General features: G+C 38.8%; 2 protein-coding genes across 7 annotated transcripts; both read left to right on the forward strand.

Moving 5' to 3' along the window:
* Positions 1 to 3,782: 3,782 nt before the first annotated feature.
* LOC136771280 (peroxisomal succinyl-coenzyme A thioesterase) lies at positions 3,783 to 12,565 on the forward strand. Of its 5 annotated transcripts, none has more exons than XM_066723464.1 (11): positions 3,783 to 3,817; positions 6,555 to 6,763; positions 7,812 to 7,911; positions 8,163 to 8,353; positions 8,602 to 8,780; positions 8,988 to 9,107; positions 9,368 to 9,450; positions 9,642 to 9,735; positions 10,883 to 10,963; positions 11,549 to 11,690; positions 11,976 to 12,565. In XM_066723464.1, exons 2-11 carry the CDS (start codon positions 6,562 to 6,564, stop codon positions 12,095 to 12,097), a joined length of 1,314 nt encoding a protein of 437 aa, XP_066579561.1. In that variant the 5' UTR covers positions 3,783 to 3,817; positions 6,555 to 6,561; the 3' UTR covers positions 12,098 to 12,565. The 5 variants fall into 5 exon arrangements, with proteins under 5 accessions (XP_066579561.1, XP_066579559.1, XP_066579562.1 ...); XM_066723462.1 differs by lacking the exon at positions 3,783 to 3,817 and adding an exon at positions 5,665 to 5,737; XM_066723465.1 differs by lacking the exon at positions 3,783 to 3,817 and adding an exon at positions 5,863 to 5,938.
* On the forward strand, positions 5,915 to 23,192 carry LOC136771281 (acyl-coenzyme A thioesterase 1). 2 transcript variants are annotated; one of them, XM_066723467.1, is made up of 11 exons: positions 5,915 to 6,048; positions 16,021 to 16,245; positions 17,077 to 17,176; positions 19,335 to 19,525; positions 19,621 to 19,796; positions 20,376 to 20,495; positions 21,224 to 21,306; positions 21,484 to 21,577; positions 21,997 to 22,077; positions 22,224 to 22,365; positions 22,712 to 23,192. In XM_066723467.1, the coding sequence occupies exons 2-11, from the start codon at positions 16,044 to 16,046 to the stop codon at positions 22,834 to 22,836; spliced, it is 1,314 nt and encodes a 437-aa protein (XP_066579564.1). In that variant the 5' UTR covers positions 5,915 to 6,048; positions 16,021 to 16,043; the 3' UTR covers positions 22,837 to 23,192. The 2 variants fall into 2 exon arrangements, with proteins under 2 accessions (XP_066579564.1, XP_066579565.1); XM_066723468.1 differs by lacking the exon at positions 5,915 to 6,048 and adding an exon at positions 15,711 to 15,739 and having other exon boundaries at positions 16,037 to 16,245.
* The last annotated feature ends 823 nt before the right edge of the window (positions 23,193 to 24,015 follow it).

Genomic DNA, 24,015 nt, shown 5'->3' on the forward strand with positions numbered 1-24,015 from the left:
CAGATTTTGGTCATGAGTGAGTGTGAGAGAGGACACATTCACTTACATTCAATATAATCAGAAAGAGAAAAGTGCTGAAAGAAACTGAAATTGTGAAGGAATATTAGGGTATGATCTGTGATACATTTTACTTTATCCTTTAGGGACATTTAATTATTATTAAACAAAAATCAATACACAAATCTAAACATACACCGTTAAACAGAACAAAATACTGTTGATATAGGCCTATTATTATAACTATTTATTTGTTCTGTACAAGTCCATTAATTGCATTCATGTAAGACAATGTGATGCTATACATGAAAAAATGTAACACAGACTTAACATTTCACAACCAGCAAGTAATTCAACATATAAGTTAAGATATTTGCCAAAAGCAATTAAACGACAGCAAACCAGTATTTTCATATATGTTTATATTGAAAAGTAACATAAGTATTGCTCAATCAACAGTTCACAACATGTACTGTGTATAAAGATGTAGTTATTATACTGTCACCTTGCAATACTTCACTAAAATGTTGCATTCAGCAGAGATTTATCATCTAACAAATGATGTCAATTACACATAACAGCAAACATGTTTCAGCCCATCAGCCTCCAGGAATATGTTTCATATTTGCATATACCTGTCAATATATATATATATATATATATATATATATATATATATATATATATACACACACACACACACACACACACACACACACACACACACATATATATCTCCAGGGTCCGGATTAAATCAAAACTTTGATCCACCCGCTTATAGAAAACTACAAACCTGTTCATCATAGCAGTTACATTTATAATTAGAAGAAAGTATCATCTTACTAAAAATGAAGCCACAACTGAGTACAATTCTGTAGTTTTCTATTAACGGGTGGGTCAAAGTTTTGATTTAATCCGGCCCCAGGTTCACTGATGTAATCATATTACTCTAGTCTAAACTTGATAACTGCCTGTAATTCTATACTTACATGATATTTAATCACAATAATTGCAAGATGTGTATCACTGTTTCTTGGAATTGAGTAAATGAATGAAGTTCAAAGCAAATATGTGTTGTCCTAAACATTAAAAGTGCAGAAATGCAGAGACATATCTATTGCAAAACTAATGTTTACACCTCAAGATTAAAGATTAAAGCAAATTTAAGAAGGGTGATTCAATTAAAATATTTTTTAAGATAATTAACTGTGGAATTGAAATCTCATAGTATGAATCATAGTATGGTCAAATTCAATATGATTTTATTTTTCATATCCTAACACCCAATTGCAGGTGTCCTTACCACCAACTTTAAACCCTGGGACCCACAAAACAGCTTCCTGTTGGAAGTTTCCCGCAAAAATAAAATACAAATGTAACATGATATAATAAGTGAAATAAGAAGCATCCACCTGTTTATATTGACAGAAGATCTCACGGGGAGTGAATACAGTCATTTGTAAGTTCTCATAGCCTGTACCTAATCAGAATTTGGTATAACGACCAACTGTAAATTAAAAGCATGGAACCACTGTATTAAATTAAACAAAGCATCTCTAAACAATTATACTACAAAACAGAAATAAATACATGCCTACAGACACACATACATACATTTCAATAGTGCATGCTAGGTACTAACTGGCCAAAGACATGGAAGTTGTAGACATTTGAGAGATACATTGTCCCTTGCCTATGGATAAGATGGGGAGTGATGACTATTGCTCCAGCGATGAAGACACCCAAGGACCTATATCACTTCAATCCATTTTCATTGACTTCTGCGATAAACAATTAGAGATGTTGCGAGGAGAGAATTACACTGTAGATGCTAGGCTTAACTACTTTAGTTAAAAAAATATCTCAGCCATTATTTAAAGAGCTTCAAAATTACAATTAAATCATATAATGTCATAATACGATAACCTGCCCCCATCCTTCAAATGAGACAAACTCAAGTTGAAATATTTGTCATTTTTCCTTTTATTGATAAAGTATCACTTTCAAATAATTGCACAGTTGGAGCAAACTCTCACATGGGTGATTTTTTTCATAGCTGATATGATTATTTTTGTCTTCAGGTGCATTCATAAGTCTCCCTGAGCACAATTTATACTACTTTTGATCTTGTAATTATTATATTGTTGTAAAACATACTTAGCAGCTTTAGAAGTTGAAGACAAATCTACCATTGACAGTACCTGACAACATCTGTGGAGGGGGGACTTTAAACCTGCTGGTGGTAAATGCATTATTGACTATATTGCCTTTGGGGACATATGAAACCTTATAAACGATGTGGGAGAGGGCTCACGTATTCACAGGTGCAGGTCACTCTGCGGAGATGATGATGATATAGTTGACATGATCTGCGTGGTCACTAAGGAACAGATGAGGCCTTGAGAAGTAGTGTAGATTAAATTGAATTAAATTAAATGTGCAGTGGAAAGTATAACTTAATTATCATCATTTTTGCCGTCTGTTGTATCGTGTATTAAGATTTTGTATTTGCAACTTTTAACACTCAAATACAATGGCTTTCAGTAACCAAGTTTTACAATCCAATATAAGAGACTTCCAACATTTATATCACAGTCTATTAACAGACTGTATTGAAGAGTTTGTTCGTATTTTAATTTTTTTCCAAGGAAACCAATACCTGACCACAGAAAACAATGCTAAAAATCACAATCATGGTATCGGTTCATAGTGACGATATCAGTGACATGGTGCATTGTTCCATGATGGCTGACTGTAGTTATAAATGTCAAGTCGTAAATTCACCCCTTGATATGTGAACCTAACCCTTTAATGGAAATATGTAATTATTGTCCTCTGTTCCTGTTTCTGATTTGCTTGAAATGACAAATAATTATAGCAACCTTATAGTACTTCCGTTTTCCACAGATAGATGGTGTCATGATTCATAATTTGAAATTGATTTGGCTAAAGGTGAAATGCATATATATGTATGAAGAAGGTGGTGAGAAAGAGAGAGAGATGGTTTTCAATATATCTTCATATAGAGCACATTGGACTTTTTTTCATGTTGCGCCATCTAGTTGTAGGAGCAGATAAACTCAGTAGCTAAGTAAACAAATATACAGGCAGAAATATTGTATTATTATCATTCCAAGTTTACTGAAGAGGGTGTGTTGAAAGTTGCACCTTGTTCTGAACATAATTAGTTACACATTAACTCAGTATTGGATATGCGTTTTCAATTCTATATTGTAGTTGTGTTATTTACAAGTCCAATGTTATGGCAAGGATGAATGTATAACAATTAAATGTGGATATATATATATATATATATATATATATATATATATATATATATATATATACATACATCAAGACAAAGGTGTGAGGATCAGTGAAAAATCTTATGAATACCTTGCTTAGTGATTACTAAACACCCCTTTTGGTTGTAATAGTTTCCCAAAGCTCTTAAATGGTTTCACACACTGTTGAACACAAATGCACACAGTCTCCTAATTAGTATCCACGAATTTGGAGACATACGTAAGATGCACTGTATTAATCCACTACAAACTATTATCATCTACAGTTTGTGGTTTGAAACAGCCACATAGGCCAGGAATAAGGTTAGTGTGCTTTCAGAGTCAAACAATCCTAAATCAATGGTACCTAAATGCTGTTTGCTGACTTTGACTTAAATACATCACATTTAAATGATAATGAAGTTCAACATTTTATTGGCCAATTAAATGTATGACCCTGGGTGGTGATCGTGTTTTATTGTAGTGTACCCTCTGTACTCTTAGCACAACTTACATTTGCAAGGACTGAGTAAACGGTAAGTGATAACTCTTGTACTGTTAAAACTTCTGTTTAGCCTGCCTGATTTTAATACAAATGAACCGGGATGTGCTTGTGGAATAAAAATAAGTGAGTGCTGAGAATTATACTCGTGTCATAGCCTGTAGCACTTCGCAGGCCATATCTTTTCAAAGCTCTGGTTCTGTAGGTGTCTGTAGGTGTCATATGACTTTGTGTGGCATGCTGTCAAACCCCTGTGTACACACCACAACAGCGTTAAGTAAGTTGTCGGTTTTCTCTTGCTTTTGCATTTTGTTTTGTCATACATCGCTTAGTTTGGAAAGCATTCATCATTTGACAATAGCTTACTTTTTCTTCTATTGCATCATTAGTCAATCATCATATGAATAGAGTGTCAGGTGTCATTCAGATTATGATTCTGTAGTCACTTGAATTAAAGTCGGTCGGTCGTCACTGGAATAGAGTTTTAATTGTCATTCAGATTTGGAGACTTATACTTAACTTAAAACCCCTACTGTTAAAAATAATTTAAAGTCTCTAATTTTGGAAATTATTAGTTCAATTAAGGGTTCAATTAAGTAATTGAGAGCTCAGTTGCAACAAAAACCAGCAGGGCAGGGGCTCCTCCGGGACAGGTTTGAGAACCACTGACTTACATAATAGCCCGGATACTAATGCAAGAATCCCAATTTGTAAGGAATTCAAAGGACATCAGTGAATCAATAAGAGTTTTATAATTAGAAAATAGTAATTAAATAATCTAGAGAAACAGGTGACAGAGATACAGATGATCCTGTAAAAAATAGGTGCCGCCATTTATAGGGTAAGACCTCGAAAGAAAACGTCTGTATGTGGAATTATTAGAAATAATCAATTGATATTTATTAAATGTTGATTCATATGCAAGTCTAATAGATTATATTGACTATTTAACAATCAATAACATAGGTAATTTTAAAATCAATAATCTAGATTATGAGTAAATGTGATGCCCCTTAGTCATGCCCATTTCATACAATTCCACCCCACCACTTCTGTGATCTTGTGAACACCTCGTAGGAACAAGAAGGTGTGTTATAAATGCACCCATGTTTACCTCATCTCCTGAAAGTGTCAATGTAAAGTACATTACATGTTTTTTGGAACCAAGTGCTTTAACGAGCTATGAGCCAGCCTCAAATTTGCCCCATGGACCTGTATGACATGTCCTGTTCCCTTATAACACGTTTAAGCTGCCTTCTACCGCACTTGTTCTTTCCTTTATTGGGATTTTATTCCCATATTATAAAGGAGATATGATGTTAAAACAACATAACTACTCTTGGAGATATGTACATTGATCAATAATAGCTATAATCCATATAATAATAATTAGATATACGTATAGTAATTTACATACTATCAATGATGAACATGAAAACACTATACTACAGCTACTAACCTAAATTATACTATTATGACCTCGATTACAAAACTATCACCTGCATATACATTACAAAAGTACATATCCCATAATATATAATACAAAACGTATTAGATGCAGACACATTCTAGTTATTATGATTATTATTAGTGGATCCACTGATTGTGTTGATCCTTCAGACTATAATGACTTAGAATCCAAAGGGTTGCAATAAACATGATGCTTGATTTGTAATGTCATAATGGATGTAAGTGAAGCTCAATAAATTAGAACTGCATCTAAATCACGTTTCGGTGAATTAGCTGCATGTTCATGTGTCACCGGCGATCACAGAGGCTCACCGGTGGGACGACCGGTGATTGAAACAACGCACCCTGGCTACAGCGTTAGCAGGAGCAAGGTTATTATCACTCAAGATGGCGGATAGGGCTATCTGTACTTATCGCCGGGAAGTCTTGGTAGATCTGTGATAAATCCTTATCCATGCCGGAGTGACCTTGAAATGCATGCAATGTGAGCTGGGTTATCGCATTATTTTACGTTTTTCGTCTATGTACATGCACTGCATTATTTATTATTAGCTCTTTTTTGGCATATTGGGCTGCCGTAGAAGATTGGATGACCCTTGATCTTAAGACAGAAAGTTTACAAACGAGAGGAAGCAATTCGACCCATCGTGCTTGTGGGCAGGAACAAGCACGTAGTAAAAAAGCTGTAAGTCGCCCTGGACAAGAGTGTCTGCTAATAAAAATATCAATAACAGCAGCAGCCCGGACATTCATTACACATTTGCACAGACAGACACAAGCATGGTCGATCTGCACGTAAGTCAATGTGACGCTGATTGCAAAACTAAGCCTCTGCAGACAATACTGGTCTACCTAACTAAACCCGTTTCAATGCTTACCCCACGCATGCATTTACTTTAGGTTGGTTTAGCATACCTCTCCATGCTTTTCTGAAATTGTGTCATTGTATACCACACAGTAAAGTGAGTTGTTACGCCCCTTCCTGTCGTCTAGTTTGGATTACTTTGCCCCAGAGGTCGCTGAACCTGAATAACTACAGTGACTTCAAAGTCCAGTTACCTCATTTCATTTATACGGCTAAATTGGTACAGGGTCTGTTTAACTTATAGTGAATATGTAATTATTTTTCGGGGAATCAAATAAATACCCAAAAAAGTATTTATGAAGACTTAGAGTCTATGTAGCCGATCTGTATTTCTAGTATCAAAAAAAGTGGGAGATAAATATGATATAACTGCTTTGAGTTGTCTATATTCTATTTATATGTTTTTCTATTTTTACTCAATGGTCATATATTGCAGGTCAACAATGGCAATGGCTGGAAAGGGTTCCTGTCCCCTGATCACCATACAGCCCTCAAGAGGACTCATAGATGAGAAGTTTCAAATCACTGTGAAGAATTTACTGCCAGGACAAGCCGTCACCCTGCACTCTCTGACTCAGTCCGAGGACAGTGACTTCTGGGAGGCATTTGGGCACTATGTCAGTGACGGTAAAGGGACAGTGAAAGGTATGACACTTCTGCGTTGTTGCTGCTGTTTTCTTCCTTTTCAATGAAAACATAAACATACATATATGTATACATGCATTTTTGCTTTGATGCACAGTACCGAAATGTGATACCTGTGCAAATAATGGATTCAAAGTACACAGTTGAGGATTGCTTTCCTAAATTCTTGACTGCATTAGGCTATTTATTTCATTATTTGGTGCCAAACCATTGATGCATCAGTTTTTCGTTTAGGAATCTCTGCAAGTTCCCCAAACTATCTGTTTACATAGTAATTTACTCTGTAAAGAAGAAAGCCACCAACGAAAAATAAAATAATATTATGTGTGTTCTGCCATTATAGTTTTGCATATGCAAAATACAGTATGCACATGTGAGATAAAAACAGGTCTGTTGTTGCATATGATTACAGTGTTTGAGGGCTGTATGTACATCTTCTGTTAATACTACACAGATTATATAAAATCAATATTTTGGGGGTAGAATAACATTAATCAAATTCATAACACATTCTTTGTTTGTGTAAATACACACATACAGACGAGTGACAAATTGAAGGAAAAATACACATAAAGTGTCTCAGTGAGGTGTTGGGCACCACGAGCCGCCAGAACAGCTTCAATGATCTCGGCACAGATTGTACGAGTCTCTGACTCTACTGGAGGGATGAACACCATTCTTCCAAAAGATATTCCCTCATTTGGGGTTTTGATGATGGTGGTGGAGAGCGCTGTCTAACACGTTGGTCAAAAATCTCCCATAGGTGTTCAATTGGGTTGAGATCTGGTGACTGTGAAGGCCAAAGCATATGATTCACATCATTTTCATACCCATCACACCATTCAGTGACCCTCGTGCCCCTCTTTGGAGGCATCTGCATTCGTTATGTTCCTCCACTCATTTAGTCAGGTTTCTCCTTTAATGTGTCACCTGTCTGTATGTTCTGAGTCTATTGGATTGGAATTAATCACATTTTTGACATTGCTGTATATTATTGCATACTTTATTTATACAAGGCATGTTTTCTCTTTGCTTTTGTTTCTTGTAGTCGCTGAAGATGTGAGTCTAGGAGGCTCGTATGATGGCCTTGAGCCCATGGGTCTGCTGTGGAGTATGAAGCCAGCGCCTGGAAGTAGACCAGGACTTAGGTAAACTTCACTGTCAGTGTATATGTATACTGCAGTGTATAAGATCAGAGACACACATCTGAAAAGCCTTTGCAAATAAATTGGTTGGCCAGTGATTCTTTAATGCGTAATGCAGTCAAGAACATGCAGTCCATCACATTTTGAGTTTCCTTTGTCAGCCTTCTCTTCTTGAGGAAGTGTCCTGTTGTGATTTTATCTGACAAGGAAAAGTAACAGAAATGTCACTCCTGATATCTTTCCACACATCTTAGGTTCCGAAAGAAAGATGTGAATACCCCACTGGTTATGCGCATTTATGTGTATAAAGGGCATATGAGGGATGGATTCAACGCAGAGTCTGCTCTGGCCTGTGCCGTCACAGAGCGCTCGTACATGGCACCAGGTGTCCGCAGGACTGAGATCAGCCAGGATGGCGTCTTAGGAACCCTCTTTGTGCCACCAGGTAATGAGTAATATACAGTAGCGCGTATATTAGATTTGTTGTGCATAGCATGGCATAGCAAAGCACTCATCCGAAAAATCTCCATATAAGGTGAATTATCCAAAATTACTTCTATAGTACATTTCTGTGTGTGTTATTATATGAATGTGCATGATTGGCACATGGCTGTCACCAATATTACCACCACTTGTTTTGGGGAAAGCGCGACTATTCATACATAGATCTGTAACAGTTGTACATACTTGCAGGTCCTGGCCCTTTTCCTGCGGTTCTGGACATGTGGGGCGGCGGAGGAGGTCTGGTTGAGTACCGCTCTGCTCTCCTCGCGTCTCATGGCTTTGTCTCTCTGGCTTTGGAGTATTTTTCTTCCAGAACCATGGGAAATGCCTCTGAGAAGAATCCTTTAACTGGAAATGAATATTTCGAGGTAAATCCTTAAGATGAATTGTAAACAAAACATGAACAAAATGCAGTTTCCTCACAATGCTGAGCTCTTGAGTCAGAGTAGCAATCGTCATATTTTTTTTAAAACACCAGTTAAACTTAATAATAACACTCTGATTGAAAGTTTTTATTGTGCTTATTTGTTTTTTGACTGTTGCTGAGATATACTTGTCATGTTTTTCTACCCAAGGCAGCCTTCATCATCCTGAAGGAGCATCCACAGGTGGCCAGTGAATGGGTGGCCTTGCTTGGTTTATCCTTCGGGACATCTGTTGCTCTGGGAATGGCTGTATACTCAAGTGTCATACAGGTAGCAACACTTCCCTACTCTTCTCAATATCCTTCCCATCCGATGTGATCTTTCTGAGCAATATATTAAATGTACAGTGTGTATCGTTTTGTATCTGTATAGTGGAATTGTAGTCTTGATTTAATGGTAAACTATATTTAAGTGTTGGTTCAATTGAATTGTATTTATTATGAAGTCAGATACTCACTATCTTACTAATCACTTCTGTTGTTGAGTCACACGATGGGATTGTGCTTCATTGAATCTCTGCTCTCCCTCAGCCCAGCTGTGTGGTGTGCATCAGTGGCAGCCATGTTCAACCTGTAAAGGAATCAATTTCCGGTGTCTTTGCAGAGTTTGGCAAGTGAGTTGTTTTACTTCTCTTCTGCAGTTTAGCAGCAGTGCATTGAAAACTTTTTCCCCCTGTTTTTTCTGCATCTGCAGTGCTTTATAATAAAGTGTTGCTTTATAAAGCAATTCTGCTTCAAACCTGTTGCTACCACTACATTATGGTATGTGCTTTGATGTTTAAGTGACTCTTATTTCCTTTTTCAGGAACGTTCATAAGACTCGCTATGATGAGAACAATTACGTGATCTGGAGGGATCTCCTTTTGCCAATCCCTACAGATCCAAACAAGAAAGTGGATGTAAGTTAAATGTTTCGTGACACAAAAATAGGAAACAGAGATACGTGTGTGCCCAACCTTTCAACTGCAAGATGGTGGAGATGAGTTGTGTGTTCCTGCAGGTTTTAAAATCAATATCAACATCTTAAGTGAGCAAAACAGACAGCTGTGACATGTTGTATAACTCCCTTGTGAAATGGTACATACTTTCACTTTCATTTGGCAGTTTTACCAAATCTTTGGCATCTTTACCACACATGTACAGTTTACATTTGATCTTATGGTTTGTATGATGGTTTTCTATAGCTCTCAATGCTAGCTAGGGGCCTGTTCACACTAGAACTTGTTTTCGTTCTCAGTATGGTTCGGTTAGTTTGGATAGGAATGTGAACAACGAAGTGCGATTGTCAATGAACCGAACTGAGACCACAGGAAGAAGTGCTCTCAGTCCATTTGGCAAAATAACTTTCCCTAGAAACACTTGATTGTGAACACTAGAGGGTCTCCGTTCTTTTGCAAACAGGAAATTACATGTGTAGTAGTTTTGCTGTACAGTATGTTCATAGTTGCTGCACTGAAAAAGGTGGTTATTATGTGGTCCGACGACAAAATTGAATGCCTGAAAATGTAAAAATCCGATGTTTTATTATCACAAACCTAACAGAGGTCACTTGATCACTGCAATATGAATACACGTGTACCGAGTCCTGTGACAACGCAAAAGTGAAATGAACCACAAAAAGGAACCTGTACTTTTCCAAACGTTCTCATGTAGTGTGAACAACTAATATGTTGATACATTGTTTCAAAGAAAATTAACCAAACTGAGAACATTTGAAACTAACCCATGTGAATATAGCCTAAATTCTCTCTGGCCCATAAAGTCAGGTATGTATTCTTGGTTTCCGTGGGCCATTACTTACCTGTATTTTGAAATAAGACTTGTCACTTAATTTATTTATTTATTACAGTAAATTAATATTTCAAACTAGATACATTTTGAATACACCTCAAACGTTACTTGGTTAAATATGCGATGATAAAAAAAACAGGTTAAAATGTATCTTGTATTCTTTCCTTACCTCCTTCATAACTTTATTTCTTATCCCTTGTGTTTTTTTTTGCTGTAATGTATCTGATAGTCCACTGTTGTCATTTAAATTTGTAGCTGGGGAGGATAAAATGTCCTCTGTTATTGATTGTTGGAGAAGATGATCAGAACTGGCCAGCTGCAGAATCTGCAGAAGATGTGAGTACAGGATCTGTCCAACTCCTATTTAATAATTTATTCAGAACTATAATTTCATAATGTTTAATGCCAAAGCAGAGACAAACATACACTACTGTTTTAGAACAGCCCAATTCTTCCAGTTTTTATTTACATTTATCAGTTCAAGTCCAGTGAATAACCTGAAATGGTCCAAAGGTAAGTGGTAAACTGCCAGGGGTAAACAAAAAAAGTTTAGGTTAACTAAAACGGAACAATAATGTACATTTCAGAGTTATACTGTGTTACTACACTCGCTAAAGCATTATTTGGCAGTGTTGTGCACAGCTCCTGTGCATAGAAGTCACACTGTATTCCTATAATGCGCACACCGTTTGAAAGCTTATTCTCTTGGCTACCAGCGTGTTTCATTCTCAAACACATGCGATTTACAGTTTCCGTGTCATATGCCATCATTCAGATGGGATACCAAACACAACACAACAGTGAAGAGTACACATGGGATTAAAGAGAAGCACATGGATTTGGTGCCCTTTTAAGGGTACCAGAGGGGTTTGTCAGTAAAGTTTGTTAAACAAAACTATTCCATTATTTCGTCTGTTACAGATGGAGAGAATGATGGAGACGGCAGGGAATCGTCATCTGCTGACAACCCTGTCCTACCCTGGAGCCGGTCACCTGATAGAGCCTCCGTACAGCCCACATGTACGCTTCAGCAACTTCATGTTATTGCAAGAGAAGAAGAAAGGTAGGTGCTGCAGCTTTTCATTTTGTTTTAAATAGAATCTTGTTTGGTTTCTTGTTATATTTATGTTCGTATTGCAGAATGTATTTTACACTGTGACCTTGTAACTTGGATGTGCAACAGAGAAACTGAGACTGAAAGTTCAATCATCGCCGTCCTCCCTGCCTATAATAAGAGACCCTGTATTTGTGGCATACCATGGAAGTATAATAATATTGTATGATAATTTTAAAGAAGGAAACCCTGAGATGATCATCACAGACAATCTTTACTCATCTTTTGTTTCAGTTGTTGTGCTTTGGGGTGGGGAGACCAAACTGCATTCTTACGCACAGGAAGACTCTTGGCAGAAGATCCTGGCATTTCTGGAACAGCATCTTTACCACAATCATGACACAACACCTCAATAGGAGCTATGGTGCCTTTCATTGATAGTCATACATGTTTAATCATTATTATCAGTCTATGTCAATGCACTACTGGATGAAGGCCTCCCCAAGATGTATCCACTTGTTTCAATCTAAAGCTTCTCTTTTCCATGTCACAAGTCTTACGTTTATTATTTAATTTTACCATCTTTTGTGTCATCTTCTATGTCTTTTTTCATCTCCTGAGATCCATTCGATAGGTTCCTTTGCCCTTATGTGGCCGTAAGTGTCCAGCCCACTGCCATTATAACATTTTCACTCTTTCAATTATGTCACATATTTTTGTTTGTTCTCAGATCCATTCATTTATTTTTCTCTCTTCTTGTGATTCCAAGAATACTTAATTGTGTCGTCCAGTTTCTGTACATTTTTCCTTTCCGCATTTAAAAAAAAAATACTTTCAGATTTTGTGAACTCTGAATAAATACCAGTTCCATTTGTTTTGCCTAACTTAATTTGTTTTGTTTATTTGAATAAACAGAAGATTTGTATACAATGTTAAGTGATTTGATTAAAAACTGTAACTAGAAAAAAAAACCTGTAGTAACATTAATGTTGGTTAATGCTTAAACTTCCTAAAGTTAATTTATTATATATTAAAAGTTACCTATTTATTATGTTTGTAGTCCACAAAACATAGTATGATTCAACCAAATGTACAGTATCATTTAAACACACTACATATGGAGCAGTAAGAAGTGTATTATATTGGGGGGTATATCTGGCTTGTTTTGACCTGATGTTTACTCAACATTTCCTGTCGTAACAATCAAATCAAGCCAACAACTACAAATTATTTCTAGATTTTGTTTCTCAATAACTGCACGTGTCATCTGAAAGTCTCTAGCAGAATGAGAACCACTGAAGTTAAGGAAGTATATTCAAGTGTGTTATATTAGAATATATATATATATATATATATATATATATATATATATATATATATATATATATATATATACCACTAGTAATGCAATCTAGCATCCCCATCAAATCCAAATAAATTCTCCACGTGTTTGTGTGTACATTAATGGATAAATTATTATTATGAGTGTGTAGGTTAGTTTGAGTAGTACTAGCAGGGAAGTATAATTTATTTTAGGAGTGGTTATGCATAATGTATAGTATGTCACAGTGGTTAGTAGCAGTACTGTAAAAGCAGGTATGTTAGTCTCTGATCATATGTAAGTAGAAGTATCCCTGCTTTCCCTCAGAAATAGTTAATTATTTTTTAAATCGAGGGAATAAGCAGAAAATGAAAGGAAAGGAAAGTATGGACATGCCACCCCGTAAGTGGGTTAAATGTAGCCAAAAACATGCTAAAAAGCTTTGGAGAAAGAAAGGCAGGTTACAATGAAACGTCAAGAAGTGTAAAATGTACCTGCACCGTCTGCGTCTCTCTGATCGCAGCTCACCAGCGGCTCCTAGCGGCTCCCTGCGCGCCTGCGCGTTCACACTTCCGCCTCCTCCGCCAATCAGCTGTCTCGCTGGAGTGTCACATGACGCGGGCTGGACCGCCCCGCTGCTCGTCAGGAGGCGTGGCCGGACGCAGGCGCATTGGCGCGGCTGTCGTGCAGGTACTCAAGGTGTCACTTGAATGGCAACTTAAATGGTGTACAAATATGCTAATTAAAATGCACGATTGTGATTGGACATCGTATAGACTACATTAGGTGTATACAATCCGCTATATATATGCTCTGGAAAAAATTAAGAGGCCACTGCAAAATTATACGTTTCATTGGTTTTACTTTTTATAGGTATGTGTTTGGGTAAAAATAACATTTGTGTTTTATTCTATAAACTATTGACAACATTTCTCCCAAATCCCAAATACAAATATGAATGGAATGGAATGGCTGCCATACATGTAGAGATGCTGATTTAAGAAACATTTTCAGTGGTCTCTTTATTTTTTACAGAGCTGTATACACAATTGACAAATCAACCCTAAACATAAAGCTAAGAACAAAATAAAAAAAAAGGTTTTCATTATTATTATTGTATTGTATATTTAAATGTCATATACTTCAAAGTTATATATATATATATATATATATATATATATATATATATATATATATATATATATATATACACTCACCTAAAGGATTATTAGGAACACCATACTAATACTGTGTTTGACCCCCTTTCGCCTTCAGAACTGCCTTAATTCTACGTGGCATTGATTCAACAAGGTGCTGAAAGCATTCTTTAGAAATGTTGGCCCATATTGATAGGATAGCATCTTGCAGTTGATGGAGATTTGTGGGATGCACATCCAGGGCACGAAGCTCCCGTTCCACCACATCCCAAAGATGCTCTATTGGGTTGAGATCTGGTGACTGTGGGGGCCAGTTTAGTACAGTGAACTCATTGTCATGTTCAAGAAACCAATTTGAAATGATTCGACCTTTGTGACATGGTGCATTATCCTGCTGGAAGTAGCCATCAGAGGATGGGTACATGGTGGTCATAAAGGGATGGACATGGTCAGAAACAATGCTCAGGTAGGCCGTGGCATTTAAACGATGCCCAATTGGCACTAAGGGGCCTAAAGTGTGCCAAGAAAACATCCCCCACACCATTACACCACCACCACCAGCCTGCACAGTGGTAACAAGGCATGATGGATCCATGTTCTCATTCTGTTTACGCCAAATTCTGACTCTACCATCTGAATGTCTCAACACAAATCGAGACTCATCAGACCAGGCAACATTTTTCCAGTCTTCAACTGTCCAATTTTGGTGAGCTTGTGCAAATTGTAGCCTCTTTTTCCTATTTGTAGTGGAGATGAGTGGTACCCGGTGGGGTCTTCTGCTGTTGTAGCCCATCCGCCTCAAGGTTGTACGTGTTGTGTCTTCACAAATGCTTTGCTGCATACCTCGGTTGTAACGAGTGGTTATTTCAGTCAAAGTTGCTCTTCTATCAGCTTGAATCAGTCGGCCCATTCTCCTCTGACCTCTAGCATCAACAAGGCATTTTCGCCCACAGGACTGCCGCATACTGGATGTTTTTCCCTTTTCACACCATTCTTTGTAAACCCTAGAAATGGTTGTGCGTGAAAATCCCAGTAACTGAGCAGATTGTGAAATACTCAGACCGGCCCGTCTGGCACCAACAACCATGCCACGCTCAAAATTGCTTAAATCACCTTTCTTTCCCATTCAGACATTCAGTTTGGAGTTCAGGAGATTGTCTTGACCAGGACCACACCCCTAAATGCATTGAAGCAACTGCCATGTGATTGGTTGGTTAGATAATTGCATTAATGAGAAATTGAACAGGTGTTCCTAATAATCCTTTAGGTGAGTGTATACACATATACATTTCAATTAAAAAATGCTGCTTTCTCTGGCTGGGGCTTATCTAGCTGCCTTGCTTGTAATTCAGAAAGTCATGACCAGCTATTTGACAATACTACACATTTGTTTTTTTAAATTGGGCTACTTTTAAATTACTTTGGGATAGAACTATAGCAGATATCTGTAAACCCTCACACCCCTTCATTTAAATGACTGTGCCCTTGAGGTCGTTGCACCTGAATAACTACAGTGACATCAAAGTCCATTGTGCCTTAACTCTTTTAACTGGAATATCCAGACTTTTAGGATTGACTAAGTATGTCTCTCTGACTTTATTAAATCAAAAACATATGCAGCTCTCAAAGCTATTAAAATGGTTATATATTTCTTAGCATTATTTTAACACTTGCCAAAGTTTGTTCAGGGGAATTAATCAAATGTCAGACGCAGAATCTATGTAGCTGATCTGATTAGTATCACAAACCGTAGGTGGTAGATCCAATCAGCTTGTGTATTTCTTCTGGTTTGTTCTTCAGCTGATATCTACACTATGCACACTACACCTCATGTTTTGCTTTTCTATATGTACTAACTCAGTGGTCATATATTGCAGGTCAACAATGGCAATGGCTGGAAAGGGTTCCTGTCCCCTGATCACCATACAGCCCTCAAGAGGACTCATAGATGAGAAGTTTCAAATCACTGTGAAGAATTTACTGCCAGGACAAGCCGTCACCCTGCACTCTCTGACTCAGTCCGAGGACAGTGACTTCTGGGAGGCATTTGGGCACTATGTCAGTGACGGTAAAGGGACAGTGAAAGGTATGACACTTCTGCGTTGTTGCTGCTGTTGTCTTCCTTTTCAATGAAAACAGAAATATAAATAATCCGTGGCTGGTACAAACGCATACGTCTATTTATACAGGTTAGCTGTGATGCACAGTACAGATACCTGTGCAGACAATGGAATAACATACACAGTTGAGGATTACTTAAATGCATTATTTATTTCATGATTTTGTTCAAAGCATTGTTATATGAGTTTACGTTTAGCAATTTCTGCCATGTCAGTTATGATAAAGGGACAGTGAAACGTATGCAATTATGTTTCGCTTTTCAATATACCGTATTCATCCTAATAAAAGAGCATGAGGTAAAAGAAGCGCACCCGCTATTTCAGGATTTAAAAATTCCCCGCAATATCCAATTTTGTTTTAATTTGTCTTTGTGTTTTTCTATTTTTTGGTTACATGACCTAACGTTATTGTTGCTCATGTAATGTGAACAGATTAAAGTAATGAATAAACATAGTGTATTTGGGATGTTAACCTCTCGACTAGTAATTACAGCCAATGACTAAAACTAAATGTACACTGTTATCTTCACACTACTGCCTTGTGCACAATAAACAAAGAAGATCATGAAACACCACTTCATCTCACTCAGTAAAAGCCCACAGAGACTTGTTTGCTTATTATATTTTTTACTGATTGTATCATTTCACTCTGTAAAGTTTTGAATTGTTTCTTATGTAAACTGTAGCTTGTCCTGGATAAGGGCATCTGCTTACAAATAAACAAATGAATGAATGGATTAATTAATAGATAAATATGAAGCACTGTACCATGAAGCCCCTGCTTTTGTTTCTTGTAGTCGCTGAAGATGTGTGTCTAGGAGGCTCGTATGATGGCCTTGAGCCCATGGGTCTGCTGTGGAGTATGAAGCCAGCACCTGGAAATAAACCAGGACTTAGGTAAACTTCACTGTCAGCTTGAATGGAGTAGGAGCACAATAACATGAATTCACTTTAATTGAATGAATGCATATGTCACTCTGGAAGGAATGGCAATGAGGCCACATTACACCAGTTCTCGAGTGGATAAAATCTGTAGAGAAATATTTGCTGTTCTAGAACTTGCTGCCTCATGCATACAATGTACACACATACGCATTTATTATACCCTTCATTTCCTAAGCACTGTATTATTCAGGTCAGTTCTATAAGAGTTAAATCTGCTGTGAAATCTGTTATGCAATGTTACTTACATTCAATATGTACAGTATTTGTTTTTTTGTCTCTTCGTTGACGGTTGTGAATAAGATTAGCCATATACATGCTGTCCTAAGGTTTTCAAACTACATGCAAAATGTTCTTATTTTTATTTTATTGCTTTTGCATAACATATTACTCTAAATAGGGGAACCTATATTTATTTATTTATTTATTTATTTATTTGCATTCCTTATCCAGGGCAACTTACAAAACATAAGAGCATTTAAAAAGTTCAATACAGTATAAAATTACAGATCAAAACATAATACAATTGTATTATTCAAAAGTAAAAGTTCATAAGAAAATATACAGTCCTACACCCTAGATCGTGAACTAATATTTGCAGACAAGATGTTAAGTCATAGTTAAGAGCTCAGGGAAAGGGGACATAGGGGAAATCAATATAAACAATACAAGTACTAGCAATGTAAAAGCAAGTTGTATGATGAAAACTAGATATAAAGTGCAATTTTACAAGAGAGCTGAGCCGTGCAAGGGAATAGCAACTAAATTACAGGTAAAGTCTGAATAGGTGTGTCTTGAGTAATCGTCCGAAGATGCTCATGGACTCTGCCATCCTGACTTCAGAGGGAAGGTTGTTCCACCACTTAGGGGCCAGGGGTGAAAAGGAACGGTTCTGGAGGAAGGGATGTTGAGAGGAGGCAGAGTTAGTCTTCTAGAGTGGTCTGGAGGGGATGTACGGAGAGGTCAGGGCCTGAAGGTAGCTTGGTGCAGTGTGGTCGAGACCTGAATGCGTGCCGGTATCTGGAGCCAGTGGAGGGAGTGGAGCAGTGGAGTAGCGTGTGCGAATCGGGGCAGAGAGAATACCAGACGAGCCGCAGAGTTCTGGATGAGCTGGAGCAGCGGGTAGTAGTTGCAGGCAGGCCGGCCAGGAAGGAGAGGACCAGTGACTGGACGAGCAGCTGAGTCGAGTAGTTGGTGAGGAAGGGTCAGATTTGGCGTATGTTGCTCAGGAAGAATCTGTAGGTGCGTGTCAGCGTGGTGATGTGCTGGGTGTAGAAGAGCGCAGGATTGAGGGTGACTCCTAGGTTCTTAGCGGAAGAAGAGGGGGAGGGAGTTGTAGATTCCAAGGGGATTGAGATGGAGAGATCAGCAGAAGGTGAGGAGGAAGGGGAAATAAAGCAGATCAGATTTGGAGAGAATGAGCTTGAGGTGGTGCGAGTGCATCCAGGCGGAGATAGCAGGAAGAGATGCGAGAGGGGATGAGAGGGTCAGAGGAGGGAAAAGACAGAAAGATCTGGGCATCATTTGTCTAAAAGTGGTAAGAGAAACCATGGGATGCGATGAGGGGGCCCAGGGAGTGATTGTAGAGAGAGAACAGGAGGGGGCCTAGGACGCAGCCTTGGGGTACGCCTGTGAGAAGAGGTTGGGGGGTGGATGAGGAACCTCGCCATGTCCGGTCATTGAGGTAGGAGGAGGAGAACCAGGTGAGAGCAGTCCCAGAGATTCCAAAGTCTGAAGGCTGCTGGTGCTGATTGCTTGCGCAGAGGTCCTGGGGGCTGTTAAATAGTCCACCTGTAACTAATTAGGAGAGTACACACCTGTGTCGTGTTGAATTGCACTGCTAAGGCAGGATCGCACAAGTCCCTCCCTAGTACAGTGATTGGCCAAACTCAGTTTGTGCAAAGTCAGGAATGCTAGCACAATTGACAGCCACTTCTAATTGCAGACAGGGCGGTGCCAGATGCACAATTACTTAACAATAGCTCGCCACAATACTACTACTAATAATAATAATTAATAATGCTTTGCATTTGTTAGTGACTTTCATGAAACGGCAGCGTTTTTATGTTGATAAAACTGCTCTTCCTATCATTACTTTTATGCACTTCTTCAGGTTCAGAAAGACAGATGTGTGCACCCCAGTGGTTGTGCGCATTGCTGTGTATACAGGGCACATCGGGGATGGATTCACAGAGGCGTCTGCTCTGGCCCGTGCTGTTACTGAGCGCTCGTACATGGCACCAGGCGTCCGCAGGACTGACATCAGGCAGAGTGGAGTCCGAGGAACCCTCTTTGTGCCACCAGGTAATGAATAATAATTACAATAATAAATCTGCTATTGGCATGTTTATTTGATTACTTGAACATTTGGTCACAGAGTGATAGAAATGTCCTGGCAGGTCCTGGCCCGTTTCCTGCTGTTCTGGACCTGTGGGGCAGTGGAGGACTGGTTGAGTACCGTTCTGCTCTCCTCGCATCTCATGGCTACGTGTCTCTGGCTTTGGACTATTATTCTACGCAAGTCATAGCAAAATCTCCTGATAAAAATCCTTCTCTTGGATATGAGTATTTTGAGGTAAATCAAAATTGAGGCATCTTGGTACGAAGGTCCTGTGACTGATAAGTGGGAAATCACAGAGAAAGCAATTGGAGGACATTTATTTTTCAGGGAACAAATGTTATGATAATATCTAACACATTTGTTGATGTGATATATTGTAACTGTTTGACTTGTTTTTGCATCAGACAGCAGTGAGGTGAGGTGAGGTGAGGAACGGGGGGAAAAAGAGGAGATCCGATTTGGAGAGGTTGAGCTTGAGGTGGTGCAAGTGCATCCAGGCAGAGATAGCAGACAAGCAGGAAGAGATGCGAGAGGGGATGAGAGCGTCATAGGAGGGAAAAGACAGAAAGATCTGGGCATCATCTGTGTAAAAGTGGTAAGAGAAACCATGGGATGTGATGAGGGGCCCAGGGAGCGAGTGTAGAGAGAGAACAGGAGCGGGCCCAGGACGGAGCCTTGGGGAACGCCTGTGAGGAGAGGTTGGGGGTGGATGAGGAACCTCGCCATGTCACTTGGTAGGTCCAGTCATGGAGGTAGGAGGAGGAGAACCAGGCGAGTGAAATATTGTAACTGTTTTACATGTTTTTGCATCAGACAGCCTTCAACATCCTTCAGGACCATCCACAGGTAGCCAGTGATCAAGTGGCTTTGCTTGCCTTATGTTTTGGAACAGCTGTTGCTCTACGGGTGGCTGCATATTCAGCTGTAATAAATGTAAGAAGACAACAAATCTTTCTAAAATGATTTGTGTGTGTACAGTGGAAATGGTCTTTTATTCATGTCGACCACTCTGACTTTAATAAATAATAATTTTTCACTTCTTTTGTAAATGTCTTTGATGTTACAGTGTATAATATGTGTTAGAACATAAGATCATAAGAAAGTGTGCAAACGACACATCGTGCTTGTTTGGTGTCCATTAATAACTAAGTGATCCAAGGATCGTATCCAGTCTGTTTTTGAATGTTCCCAAATTGTCTCTTCAGCCACATCGCTGGGCAGTTTGTTCAGATTGTGACGCCTCTCTGTGTGAAGAAGTGTCCCCTGTTTTCTGTCTTGAATGCCTTGAAGCCCAATTTCCATTTGTGTCCCCGGGTGCGTGTGTCCCTGCTGATCTGGAAAAGCTCCTCTGGTTTGATGTGGTCGATGCCTTTCATGATTTTGAAGACTTGAATCAAGTCCCCACGTAGTCTCCTCTGTTCCAGGGTGAAAAGGTTCAGTTCCTCAGTCTCTCAGTAGGACATTCCCTTCAGACCTGGAATAAGTCTGGTTGCTCACCTCTGAACTGCCTCTAGAGCAGCGATATCTTTCTTGAAGTGTGGAGCCCAGAACTGCACACAGTATCCAGATGAGGTCTAACTAGCGCATTGTACAGTCTGAACATTACTGCCCTTTTTCTTAATTCAATTAATGGGACTCATTGAATCTCTGCTCTCCCTCAGCCCAGATGTGTGGTGTGCATCAGTGCCAGCCATGTTCAACCTGTAAATGAACCAATTTCCAGTATCGAGGCAGAGATGCAGAAGTAAGTCACTTTATAGCTTGTGTGTTAGTAGTGGCTTCTGAGATTACCTTATATTTGTTTTATATACATTTTTGGTCAAGGATTTGATAGGGTCTAGACCTTATTTTCTTTCAGTTTCAAACATTTATAGTCTAAAAAATTTAATGAGTACTGTATATCTCACAATTTATTTTTCAGAAATTCTGATAAATTTCGCTTTGATGAGAATAATCGTTTGATCACAAGGGATATGTTTTTGCCAATCCCTACAGATCCAAGCAAGAAAGTGGATGTAAGTATTTCTGACCCATGGCATGTTTATTGTAGGAATTCATTAACTTTAGGCCACTGTGTTAATGATAATCACTCTGGGAACCATTTTTCCTCAGTCTTTCCTCAGCGGTAATGGAACTCATTTGTGTGTTCCTCCTGGATTTAAAATCAAAGTCCATGTCTGATCATGAGCATCTCTCTGGTGATTCACGGATATCGATATGCACAGATGTAAAATACACGAGCAGTACATTCCTATAATGTCACAATCACAGATTAAATGTAGGTTGATGGAAATTTATTTGACAACAGTGTGCATGAAAATACTTTCTTGTTTGTGTTTTCCTTTCCTTCACACTTTCACTCCTAATGACTTGTGAGGTTTCTACTGTGAAGTCTGTGATATTACATACATTGTTTTTGTTTTTTGATTTGTAGATGGGGAGGATAAAATATCCTCTGTTACTGATTTTTGGAGAAGATGATCAGAGCTGGCCCACTGCTGAATCTGCAGAGGATGTGAGGAGAGGATCTGTCTTACTTCTTTAAAAATATTGATTTACATCTATTATGTGATACAGAAAAACTAAAGCAGTGACAAACACACATACATAAGCACACACAATGGAAAACATCCTTAACAGAACTATCCTGCTCTGTTACAGATGGAGAAAATGATGGAGGCGGCAGGGAATCGTCATCTGTTGACAACCCTGTCCTACCCTGGAGCCGGTCACCTGATAGAGCCTCCGTACAGCCCACACGCTCGCTTCAGTAACTTCATGGTGGCACAAATAAAGAGGAACAGTAGGTTTTGTTATTGTATAAAAGAATTATGTTGTGACAGTAGAGATGCTTTATTGTTTTATTGTGTAGGAACTAGAGGCACTGCTTTGATTTATGTATGAAAAACAATCACCACTTTCCTCCCTCACTGTTTTGATAATATAATCTCAGTGGCATTGATCATACAACACGGTACAAAGATGGGGGAAATGGCTCATCAGATGTACCTTCATGGATTCATCATGCAATACAGGAATTAATAAATGCATACATGCTTTAGAAATAAGATATTTCTAAATAATTATATTTTTATCTTTAAAGAAATACCTCAAATCATCACAAACAATCTTTACTCATCTTCTTTCAGTTATTGTGCTTTGGGGCGGAGAGACAAAACTACACTGTTATGCACAGGAAGACTCGTGGCAGAAGATCTTGGCATTTCTGGATCAACAACTTTACCACAGTCCCGGCACAAGCTCTCATTTGTAGCTATAGTACATCTCAGTGATACCTGAATTTAGTCAAAGCTGTTAACAATAATAACAGAAGTGTAGATGTGTAGAAAAGGAGTTGCTCCTATAGTTGCATCCTCATATATTGATAGCCTTGATCAAGGGAAACTCAGTTGATTTAAAGAAAATTCAAGTGTACTACAAATAAATCAACATTAGACAATGTATGACTAGATGCCATTCTGTATATGAATAAGCTGCTTTATAACATACTTGCATTGGAAATAAACCCAAAGCATCAGGAATAATGAATTTCCTAGTGGAAATAAGAGTCAGACTTTTAAGGTTTGAACCTTTAAAAAATATTTCTGCAGCAATTAACAGGCTTGTTACTGTTTAAACCACTATGGGGGAAAACATAATTTTGTACTTTTGCTGTGATTTTTTTCCACTCCCCCCCCCCCCACACACAATTTAATTGCAACCTTGTGTTTTATCCGACCATGTTGACGCAGAAGCAGTTGTTAACTGGTGGACCATTTCCATAACACATCAGTCAAGTTAGGAGTAGTAATATGCACACACTCACACCTAAAATCAAAGTAAACAATTGAAATCACAGGCTGTTCCAACTTGTGTGAATTTCATCACAGCAACTCATACTGTGACTCAGTAGTGTGTATGGCCCCCACGTGCCTGTATGCACTCCCGACAACGTCTGGGCATGCTCCTGATGAGACGGTGGATGGTGTCCTGGGGGATCTCCTCCCAGACCTGGATCAGGGCATCAGTGAGCTCCTGGACAGTCTGTGGCGCTACTTGGCGGTGTCAGATGCACCAATACATAACGTCCCAAAGGATCTCAATTGGATTCAGGTCTGGGGAACATGAGGGCCAGTCAATGACATCAATGCCTTCATCATCCAAGAACTGCCAACACACTCTGGCCACATGAGGCCAGGCATTGTCCTGCACCAGGAGGAACCCAGGGCCCACTGCACCCACGTAAGGTCTGATGATGGGTGTGAGGATTTCATCCCGGTACCTAACAGCAGTCAGGGTACCGTTAGCTAGCACATGGAGGTCTGTGCGACCCTCCAAGGATATGCCTCCCCAGACCATCACTGACCCACCGCCAAACCGGTGATGCTGGATGATGTTGCAGGCAGCATAACATTCACCACAGCATCTCCAGACTCTTTCACGTCTGTCACGT

This window comes from Amia ocellicauda, chromosome 15 (assembly GCF_036373705.1).
Source record: "Amia ocellicauda isolate fAmiCal2 chromosome 15, fAmiCal2.hap1, whole genome shotgun sequence".
Lineage (NCBI taxonomy): Eukaryota > Metazoa > Chordata > Actinopteri > Amiiformes > Amiidae > Amia > Amia ocellicauda.